Consider the following 11,532-nt stretch of genomic DNA (forward strand, 5'->3'; position numbering starts at 1 on the left):
TCCCTAAAGAGATTATCATAAATACCAGTTTTACACAGTCACAGAAAGACTTTCATAGAAACCACAATATTTTTTAAGGGAGATATTACTTGTTCAGTCTTTTATAGACATCAGAAAATCATGATTACTGGTATACAGTAGACACCATAAAAAGTGGGATTTAATACTACAATCGATACTTCAGTATTCAGTAGCACCAATTACAAGAGTCTGTTTTACAAGGACATTACAATATTATAAGAAAATATGTTTTGCTAACTTTTAGCATTTGTTATACTTCTGTTAGAAAGGATAAGGTTATGAAGTTTTACTATTCATTTTAATAATAAAAACATTACTGAGCCAAGTGTCATTAAAAGGTATTTGCTTTTCAAAGCATAAAATTATGAACAAATTAACTTCATTTGCCCCAAACTAATCTTCCTCCCAAAGTGTCACTTTTAGTTAATCTCAATTTTGAATTTCAAGTAGTGCTCATCCAGAGTAATTTGTAGCAACATGCATTTATAATAAGAAAGAATTAAGTTTTTCTGTGACACAACTTAATAGTGGATAAAAGAAGCTAGGCAGTGACTAGACAAAGTACAGTCACCTGCTATTGTTAGCATCTACGTCCACGATGGGTCAGTCATTTAGGTTTCTTTTTTTTTTAATATATCAGTAACTTTGGATTATACTATCTAAAATATATTAAATATCACTTAGACATACTGAAAATACATAGTATGAAAACTAAATACATCCTGAAACTCCTTTTGGTGCGTCAAGTGCCTTTAATGCCAAATACGCCTCCTGTTTTCAGCCATATAAATTGAGTCTGTGACCCTCTGGTGCACTCTATTCCTTCCTCAATGACTCCAAGAAACAGATCAGGACAAAATAAATATAAACTTTTCATAGACAGTTAACGGTCATTATCCAAAGCCTACATTTACTCAAACTTTTGAAAGAGCTTCAGAGCATAATTCACATATTAAAAGTTTAAACTACACTGAGACATCATGATGCAGTTTCTACTGTAAAAAGTAAATCAGATTCATATTCTTTAAAACACTTTTTAAAATATAAATCTGACTTTTTTGGTGAGGAGTGAAAACTTAGCTCAGATTCAGGCTCTGGAATTCTCTGACTAGTTGCTGTTTTGTACCTGAAAAAGTTAACTTCTGAGTATTTGAGTATACATTTCTTTCATTTTTGGCATCAGATTTTTTTAAGCAGAATTAAAAAGCAATTTAACTAAAACATTTTTTTTTTCCTACTCTGGGAATCCTTTGTTATGGAGAGAAATACAGACCCACGAATAAAAATAAAGTAAAATAAACTCTAAATACTGAACACTGCTAACATTTTTAAGCCTACAAAAATAAACTTTAAAATACAGCAAAAGTAAGACTTTCACATCTTTTTAGACTTTAGACTATTTACATGGGAGGGGTTATGTATGGAATATGTCCTACACGTAGTGGCAAGAGTGTGAACCATTTTCACTTAAAAAATTTTCCTCTCTCACTGCTGCTGGCCCTGTGGCTTTGTCCTGTTCCCAAGGTTTCAGGACAGCTCCCCAAACCAGCAATAAAGTAAAGTCCCAGTTAGGCTAAAAGTCTCTTACCTGAATTATGGACATCCGAGTGGCAGGGGTCTCGCTTGCATTAGTCCCTTGCCCGGTGAAGCTGGTGTGGCAGCCCGCGTGCCCCTGAGGAACAGTCAGGTTGTTGGAGGCCGGTTTGAGATACATCACCTCCGACCGGGGCGAGCTGAGGGGCAGCCGGGTCTGGTAGTCGAAGTACATAGGGGAGGTGGCCAGGGAAGGGCTGCTCACCACGTTCATGACGTTCATGGCGTTCCTCTCCTCCACCTCGCTCTGCACCAGCATAATGTCATTTTTGTTGATTTTTTTCTTCTTGCCCTTGCCCCCGCCCAGCTGCGGGTGGCTGTACTCGGCGATGCGGCAGTTGTAGGTGCGAATCTCCTTGTTCTCGCGCTTGCACTTGACGGCAATGGTGATCATGGCCGCTAGGAGAATGATGGAGATAGTGCTCAGAGTCACGATGAGCGGCAGCGACATGTCCCAGTGGTGCTGCTCGCCGTTTACCCGGGGAACCCCTTCGGGCAAGGAGCCGCTCACCGAGCGGATGATGAGCTTGGCCACCGCGGACAGGGTGGGCTTCCCGTGGTCCGTCACCTTCACCACCAGCTCCACCACCGGCGTCACGTCCTCCCAGAAGGGGTGCAGCGTGCGGATCTCGCCGCTGGAGGGATCGATTTCAAACAGGTGGTCGTCGTTTCCGTCTACGATCTCGTAGGTGAGGCGCCCACTCTCGCCGAAGTCACTGTCAAGGGCGCGCACGGTGCTCACCAGGTAGCCCAGGCCGGCGTTGCGCGGCACCTGCAGCTCAGCGGTGTCGTTCTGCAGCGTGGGCAGCACGATCACCGGCGCGTTGTCATTCACGTCTAGCACCGTCACCCTCACAGTTGCGTTGCTCTCCAAGTGCGCGGGCGCCCCCGAGTCCTTAGCAAGCACCTTGAACTCAAAAGCCTTGGTCTGCTCGTAGTTAAAGGAGCGCAGGGCGTAGATGGCCCCGTTGGTGGGGTTCACAGACACATAGGTGTAGATGGACACGTCGCCGATGTGCGAGGGCAGGATGGAGTAGGACACTGTGCCGTTCTGGCCCAGGTCGGGGTCCTGGGCGAGCACTGAGCCCAGGTACTCTCCTGGGATGTTGTTTTCGTGCACCTGCAGCACATAGAGTCCCTTGGTGAAACGAGGGGGGTTGTCGTTCTCGTCCAGAATCTTGACAGCGAACGACTTGGTGGAGTTGAGAGGAGGCGAGCCCCCGTCCCGCGCCACGATTGTCACGTTGTACTCGTCCTGTGTCTCGCGGTCCAGAGGGCGGTCCGTCACCACCGTGTAGAAGTTGTCGTAGTTCTCCTCAAGCTTGAAGGGCACAGAACCTCCGGGCCCTCCCAGGCCGCCGCCGCCGCCCGTCCCCCCTCCGCCCAGTACCCGGCACTGCAGCTGCCCGTTCTTGCCCGAGTCCCGGTCAGTGACCCGCACTAGAGCTATGACGGTGCCGGGCGGGGCGGCCTCGCTCAGCGCCCCCTGGCGCACGGAGACGAAACCGATGGACGGCGCGTTGTCGTTGCGGTCGATGAGCTTGACAGTGACCTTGCAGTGGGCCGGGATGGGGTTGGGCCCCAAGTCTCGGGCCTGTACGTCGATCTCCAGCATCCCATTCTCCTCATAGTCCAGGTTGCCCTTGACACGGATCAGGCCGGTCTTAGGGTCGATGGAGAAGAGCTCTCTTACGCGGTCAGGCACATAGCTGCTGAAGGAGTAGAGTACTTCACCATTGGGACCCTCGTCGGCGTCGGTGGCATTCAGATCAATGACCACGGTGCCCAGTGGGGCATTCTCTGGCAGCTCCACCAAGTACGAGGGCGCCTCGAAGACCGGGCTGTTGTCGTTAGAGTCTATCACCTTCACGTTGATTTGCACAGTGGCCGATCGCGGCGGCTCGCCGCCGTCCAGGGCCGTCAGCACAAGCGTGTGGTGGTTCTGCTGCTCGCGGTCCAGCGCCTTCTGGATAACCAGCTCTGGGAATTTGGTGCCGTCGCCGCGGGACTTGACGTCCAGCGCGAAGAGCCCATGGTCGTCGCGCGTGAGCAGATAGGTGCGGAGCCCGTTCTCGCCGGCGTCCGGGTCATGTGCGCTGGTGAGAGGGAAGCGGGTGCCCGGCGCCGCGTTCTCCGAGATGTCCATCTCAATCTGGTCCGAGGGGAAGGAGGGGGCGTTGTCGTTGATGTCCTGGATCTCCACCTTGATCATGCAGATTTCCTTGTCGTTGGCGAACACCTCGAGGGACAGCTGGCACTTGGCGTTGTGGCGGCACAGGGACTCACGGTCGATGCGCTGCTTGGTGTAGAGGAGCCCGCTGTCCGCGTCCACGTCCAGCAGGTGCGGTGCTGAGTTCTCCAGCACCCGGTAGCTACCCGACTTGCTTCGCCCGCCGCCGACGCCGCCACCGCGCTCTGCGGGCGGAAGCCCCGGCTGCAGTCGAGCATCCTTGCCGATGTTGCCGATCACGGTGCCGGCCCCTTGCTCCTCCGGCACCGAGTAGTTGAGGTTTTTGAGCGTCAGGGCAGGGGCCCATAGGAGGAAACAGCAACAGATGGAAAGGTACATCCCAGACCGGTGGGGTGGGGGCAGGAGCGGCCGGACTGGAGGGGCGAGCGAGTGGGTGCGCGCCAGCCTGGGGCTCGGGCGCAGCGTGCGCGCACGACACGAGCCACAAGTCTGTGGGTCCTTCCTTCCCTCTGCTCCTAGGCTGCGGCACCCGGCGGTCTCCTTATTCCGCTCAAGTTCCCCGAACCTGTTGATCTACAGCATCCGCACTGGGCGAGAAGCGGCGGCGCAGCGAAGCTGCAGGGGCACGGAGCAAGGCGGCGGCTCCCTGCGGCTGGGGGCGAGCCCGGGGCTTTGTCTCTTCCGCCGGGACTTGGGGCGACTCAAAGTTGAGCGATGAGGCCAGCGATGAGATGGAAATCGCGTCTAGAAGGGATGGTAAAGAATCCGTGGATTTTCCTGGCTCCGCTAGGGCGCTGCAAATCCACTCCCGCGGTAGCCGCCGGAATACTCTTCACATCGGGTGGGGGAGGGAGCGGGGAGGTGTGTCTTCAGGCAGATGGGAAAGTGAAATCCTTACTTGTTTCTCGTCTCCTGCGATGAAATTGATGGGGATGAGGAGCAACGGAGAGAGAGTCAGATATATTTTGAAGCTTCGCTGGAGCCCTGTGAAATGTCTGCTGGCTTCGCGGGCTGTTCGGTTTTCAGGCAGTGTTTTGCTGCATTTAGAGATCTAATCTTGCATTGCTGGCTGAGGCAGAGGCGGCGGCGGACTGCATCTCCCAGCCAAGCGTATTTTTTCTCTCTCTCCTTTCCGAGCAGCCAAAGGGAGGGGAGGAAATGCAGCGCAAAGAACTAGTGTCCCGATTTGTAGTTTCCTCCCTCCACCAGGCTCCTCCCTCTCTTCCTCGGAAAAGGCTCTCCCCCGAAATCAGGAAAGCCACAGCCAGATCAGCGTTTGCGGTATGAGTCTATGGGGGGGGGGGGAATATATAGCTCTATCTCCGCCTCTGTTCGTAGAACACACACTCTGTGATTTCTCTATGCCAAGCCAGTAGCCGCCGCTACCATCCCATTCTCTCCCCGAGAGCAAGGACTTCTCTCGATGCAGTTTAATTCCAGTTTGCTTTTCTTCCCAGGCGAAAGGAAATCAACAGGCAACTCATGGTTGGATGTGCAGATTTGAAGGGGGAAGGGGAGGCGGAATAAAAAGGAAGGGGGAGCCACCCTCCCAGTCCTCGCACACACACTCTCCCTGTCTCTCGCTAGAAGGGAAACAGTCTCTGCATTCACAGGGCTGGGCTGTCAAGTGCCTCTCTTTTCTTTCTATTCAGCATCTCCTTCCAATGGCCCTGCCTCCCAGTCCTCTTCATCTAGAAAGGAAAACCTTGGCGAGGAATAAAAGTGGTGAATATTTGAAGCGAATAAAGTGCGGGTTTTTTTTTCCCGTCAATTTTTTTTTTTTTTTAATAGTAGGAGTGGGCTGGATGAAAGAAACACATCAAGGTTTGGCGTGATGCATTCTGCAGTCTCGCTCTCAAACAGTCTCTCTGGGCGACTCGAGGAGGGCAGGGGGTGAGGAGCTGCGGCCACGGGGGCCCAGCCAGGGACGCCCACCCCCGAGAGCTACCTCCGAGGGGATGTTAGGCACAGGTCTGTCTACTCATTATTTCGGGTTCTTGAGGCGCCTCGACATACGGGAATGACACATCCAGAAATGCAGGTGTTCCGATCTGCCCGATGAGTCAGAAGCAGTGGAACGAATCGTATTCACTCTCGCCTCATGGTCCTCCCTTCACAGACATTAGTTGCGGCTTCTTCCTAACGCTTTCTCTGACTCACTCTATAGAAAGAAAAGCCAGATTCATGTTTTGGAGGAAAAGAAAAAGCGAGAGAAAAGGGAGGGAGGGAGGGAAGGAAGAAGGTGTAGCTGAATCCAGCAGCACTTTTACTCTACCTCTTTCTGCCGGGGTCCGAGGGTCTGGAAAACAAGGCGTCTGTTTTGCTAGGTGTATTTATTTATTTATTTACTTATTTTTAAAAAACCTTTCCTTTTGGTTAGACGTGAGGAACCCCCAAATCTTTCAGAGTCCTGGAAAAAAAGAGAAAAAATCAGGATTCCAGTGACTGTTCACAGCTTAGCCCCGCATCATAGTTCATGATTTTCCTCTCAATGTTCTCTATTCACAAAGTCCAGCACCGGTGTGCATAGTTAATTGTGCAGTCCGTTGTGGAGGGCTTTTTTTTTTTTTTCCTCCTTTTCTGTCACGGGTGGTCTCTTTTAATCTGGTGCCTGTCAGGATCAGCGCATAGCCTGCGAAAGACGTGCGGATTTCAAAGCAAATAAATCCATCTCCGCAAGCAAAGCATCGGAGGAAATGAAAGGTGAAAATTCAACAGTTGGAGTAGCGTCTCCCCAGCCGCCCTCCGCCGCTGCAGCATCCGCCGGGCTCGCAGTCCCAGCTCTCTCCCCAGCGCCTCTTGCTGACTGACTCTATTCACCTCACGCCGCCGCTTAAACATTGATACTGATTCCCTGCCAGCCAATCCGCGTGAGGAACAAGGCCCTGCCTCCTCGGCCCACGCCCAATAGAAGGCGGAAAAGAGACTGGCGGGGGCGGAGCCAGGAGCCCCAGCTCTTCAGAGTCATTGATTAGATCAGTTAGATGGGAGACCAGCTGGGCTACTCGAGCCCCGCGCTCCGCCTTGGCAGCGGCGCCCAGGGCCTCGTCGCCGGGTCTCCCGAGTCTTTAACTACTGCGAGAAGCTCCTCCACCGTCTTCCTCCAGAAAAAGGAGAATTAAAAGAAAAAAAAAAGTTTGACAGCGATTTATTTATTTATTTTTTATTCCATGTACACAGGAACCGGAATCGCAGCGTGCTTGCAGAATAAAGTAGCTGCGGTCTTCCCGATGGGTTTCTGTACCCCCCCCCCCCACACACACACCGGCACCAAACATACACCTATGCCAAGAGAGAAGCAGATCTTCTGGCTGCCTGTGAATCCGTCTGAATGTGGTGCAGAGGGATGTGTGTGTGTGTGTGTGTGTGTGTGTGAACCCGCGTGCGTGGTGTGTGTGTGTGTGTTTCTGGGGGGGTGTAATGTGTATTTCAGCGAGTGTGTGTGAATGCGAGGGCGCTCGCGCGCCCGCTTCTGCCGGAGCTGGTGCAAACACACCCGGAGCAATAGCAATCAATATGTAACTTTCTTTATCCTCGGAGAAAAATCAGCTGTCCCCAGGCACCCATGCAAGGAAAGTCACTTGATTATGAAAGTGTTTCAGAAGAAAAGCAGAAGCCCAGTGAAGGAGAGGCGTGTCTTCCCAGAGGAAAAACTCCTCTCCTTTAAGGAGAAAAGCTGTCAATTCAATCTTTGTAGTTTGTTAAAACTCAAATCTGGCTAAATAATACTTAGGACTCTACCCTTTTTAGTCACCCTCAGCTAAGTCCTGATTTAAGGTAAAGCGGACACCCCACCCAGTACACACACACACACACACACACACACACACTAGTTTTTGGGTTTTGTTATTCAATCTTGTTACTGAAGTTCTATAAGGCAATCTGAATTTTATCTCAACCAAATAAGTGTTGATAATCACATTTGCCAAAGCTTCTATGCATAAAAGCTGAGTGGAAAGCAGAAGGCAGATCAGTGGGGCATCTGTTAAGATTCATGTTTTGTAAGTAACACCACCACCACCATTACTACTACCATCTCCCTCTCTCTCTCTCTCTCTCTCTCACAAACACACACACACACATAGGCTCCTGATTCATTTACTTTGTCAACTTCAGTTTCTAATCTCAGAGATTCTTTCTTCCCAAACTATTATCACAAACATCCACAAGTGAAGACTGGTTTGCTCCTGATCCTGCAGTTCTGGGAAAGAGTTAAGAAGGAAAAAGGAAATTGAAGTATTGAAATAGAAAAGGTGAGTGTTTTGATTGCTAGAATATTGATCGCAATTCATAAATACTAAAGTTGCCATTTATAAATTGTGAATGACTAACGTACAAGTCTGTTACATGAATCATTCAGGATTCAAAGAAAATCAAATCCAGGCCAATTACAGAAAGTTCTGATGATTGTTGTTGGGATAATTGCTTAAAGATTCAAGTAAAGGAGCTATTTATTTCCTGGAGGATTCAATGAGATAACTTATAGTCTGAGTTTACAGTCTGATCTGGATCCAAAATTCACCACTCCCTTAAGAGATTATCTTTAACAATTTAAAAATTCAAAGAGGAGCTCTTTATAGCTAGACCTTCAAATCCTAAAATGTCTTTGTATTTTCTAAGTAGGTAGTTTGTGCATATACCTTTGCTAAACAGGGAAGCTAGAGCTTTGTAGAAATCTGGGTTGTTTTGTTGAGTGAGTGCCTAAACCTCACCTTTGTGAGGTTTGTGAAACCTCACCTTTATATCTCCTTAGGCTTGGTACCTCTGTCCCAATATGTGTACCTTGGAAGCTGAGGCTTTGATGCTTTAAAAGCAGCAGCTAACTTAAATAAAGAGTAGTAATTACACATTCCTTTATTAATCATTACTTTTTTAATATGACAAACCTATGGCTTTTTTTTTGCATTATATACTAATTCAAGCAAAGTCATAAAATATCCTTACTTGAGGTTTACAATAAGGCAAAAACAAGAGAATGAAAATATTTCAAGGACAGGGGAATATGGCTTATTGATTATCAATGATTAATTGTGCTATTACACAAATGAGGGGAGAAACACAGTGTCTGGGAAGAGACCCATGATAGGAAATACATCCTCATAGACAATTTGACCACCACCCTTTCCAGAGTAATTATGTTACACTTCCCCCTAGTGTATAGAAAGAGAATACCAGGCCACAGGGCATCTGCCAAAGGGAGCAAAATGGAAGTATATCAGATATCTACTTATATTTTATTTAAACTGTAGTATTGAGTTCTGTTACTAAAGACTGACATGTACCCAAACTAACTAATTTTTATTCTTATGTCTCATCCCTATTTTATTTTTAAAGGAAATGGAGTCAACTGATATTTTCAATTCTTTTGCTTCCCCTTAGCCAGACACAATTTATTTTTAAAGATTTTATTTATTTATTTGATAGAGAGAGAGCACAAGTAGGCAGAGTGGCAGGCAGAGGGAGAGGGAGAAGCAGGCTCTCTGCTGAGCAGGGAGCCGGATGTGGGGCTCGATCCCAGGACCCTGGGATCATGACCTGAGCCAAAGGCAGCCGCTTAACCGACTGAGCCACCCAGGTGCCCCCAGACACAATTTTTAAAGCTATAATCACTACTAATTTTTACCATCTCATAAATTCTATTTTTTCTCCCCAAATATTTTTGTTTGATATATAGTTATTAAGTAACTTCTTTTTAAGTATGCTTAAAATATTAAGTTCATTTAGTTCAAAGATTTTATTGTATTCTATACCATAGTAGGCAATGATGTATGAGATCTGGTTGAGGAATCTAGAAAAATGTAGTGTTATGCAGAACTAACAGTACCTACAATCTCGCATTTCTCAAGAAGAGACTGGTTGATAATCATGATTTACAATTACAGATGGTAGTCTCAACCTTAAACCGAAATTTAATTATTACTTCTTTATTAAACGTATATTGAACATCCAAAGATTTCATTGATTTCATCAAAACACAATATGTATGCACACTTACTGAGAAAAGGAACTTGGAAAGATATACAATTAATATAATTATATAATATAAATATTAAAATATTTAATTAATAAATATAAAATTATTTAATTAATATAAATATAATATGAAATTATTTAATAAGATATGATAGTCCAAGTAAGTTTTAAAATAAATTGATTATTATGTTAGAATAGCTACCAACAGAAGCATTATGGTCTACTTTATAGACTAAGAAGGACTGATTAATGCTTCTACATTAAATCAATAGCTTAATTAACATTATTAATACATAATCTTAAGGATGCTTTTTAATGAAATCGCATGATATTTATTTTTGTCTTTGAGAGACTCTTTGTATTTCATTATGTACTAGTTGGAGTTGGAGTTCTGAGAATTTATGCCTGCAGTCATAAAGGCAGCACTTACAACATTCTTCAAAAACTTGTCCTGTTTACTGTGTTCTTGAGTTCAGTACAGTACTTAAAAGAAATTTTGATGCTGATATTTTCAACATAACCACTGTTTATATGAATGAAAAATTCCCTCTCTACTGTTACCTTTTCTGTCCTTCTTACCATTATTTCACTGCCTGGTTTCATATATTTTTATTTGTTAATAGAGAATCTTCAAAAATAATTTTAACAGCTAAACTATTTTAGATATAAGTATCAAAAAAGTTTCCATATCACATTTGAATCCTAAAATGAGTGATAGTATTTCATTCACAGCTAGTTCTCTTAGCTTCCGTTGTCTTTTAGAGATACTGTGGCTCACCTCTAACACACAGCTATTGGTCATCTGCTGACTTTTAACCAAAGCTTTCTCTTTTTACAAATGACAAATCTATGCTACTAATAGGACAATCACTAAAACATCTCTTTCTCTGTTATGATAAATATGAATTATAATAAAGATGTAAATTAACTATAATTTTTAAGCTTCAGGAGAAATGTTTTGTAATTTAAAAAGTTTTTGAGAGCTCAGTCTCTCATACAACAAAATAAGAAACAAATATAAACTATCTTCATAAACAAACAGTAATTTAAATTAAATATTAATTTTTTCTAACTTTTATTAAAACTACAAAATCTTGCTATTAGAAAAATATTTGCAAAGAAATAAAATATTTTACTTTTCTTCTTTATTATATGTATATGTTGTTATGAAATGATTATACATATACATGTGACTCCTCCCACACATACGAATGAAGTGCATTCCTAGAGAAAGTCAAAAATAAAGTTACAGGATTTACCCTACAAAAACATACAAATTCTATTAATTTGAAACTCACACAAGAAATGAACTAAATTTCCAACCGGTGTTCATGTATTTTACATATATTTCTGAGTATGTTAGTCAAAAGGACATATTCATAAATTAGTCACGAATGATCAACTTTTGAACAGTGGCACATATTTCAGCCATTTATTTTAAGTATCGAGACAAATTTAAAACTTAATTTAACATTTTTATATTTAAATTTGATAACTTAAGGTTATTTGGTGTGGTGTAAATAAATTGTGTCTGAAGTTGTGTGTGGAATACTTGAGAGAGACCACACAGAAACATGATTGTCAGATAAAAAAATGTTACATCTACTGTATTAGTTAGCATATAATTAAAACGGCGACTTGGATTACATTGTGAAAAATGTAATCCTGAAAAAACCTATCCTGAGCTTCATAAATTCCAAATGTCATATTCATGTCTTCTCCTGACTTAGCCAGAAATAAAAAGGTTCAATTAA

The 11,532-nt window shown here is 44.8% G+C and overlaps 1 protein-coding gene across 3 annotated transcripts in view; it reads right to left on the minus strand.

The window, feature by feature from the left end:
* Positions 1–6,701, minus strand: part of PCDH17 (protocadherin 17) — a 98,411-nt gene extending 91,710 nt beyond the window's left edge. Inside the window, exon 1 of one of the 3 annotated variants that reach the window (XM_032402902.1) lies at positions 1,610–6,701. In XM_032402902.1, the coding sequence (XP_032258793.1) occupies positions 1,610–4,183 (2,574 nt within the window). In that variant the 5' untranslated portion in view covers positions 4,184–6,701. The remainder of the gene's footprint in view (positions 1–1,609) is intronic. The other 2 variants (XM_032402900.1, XM_032402903.1) reach the window with 2 other exon arrangements.
* Between the last annotated feature and the right edge of the window lie 4,831 nt (positions 6,702–11,532).

Source organism: Phoca vitulina, unplaced genomic scaffold (genome assembly GCF_004348235.1).
Source record: "Phoca vitulina isolate PV1807 unplaced genomic scaffold, GSC_HSeal_1.0 scaffold5, whole genome shotgun sequence".
Classification (NCBI taxonomy): Eukaryota; Metazoa; Chordata; class Mammalia; order Carnivora; family Phocidae; genus Phoca; species Phoca vitulina.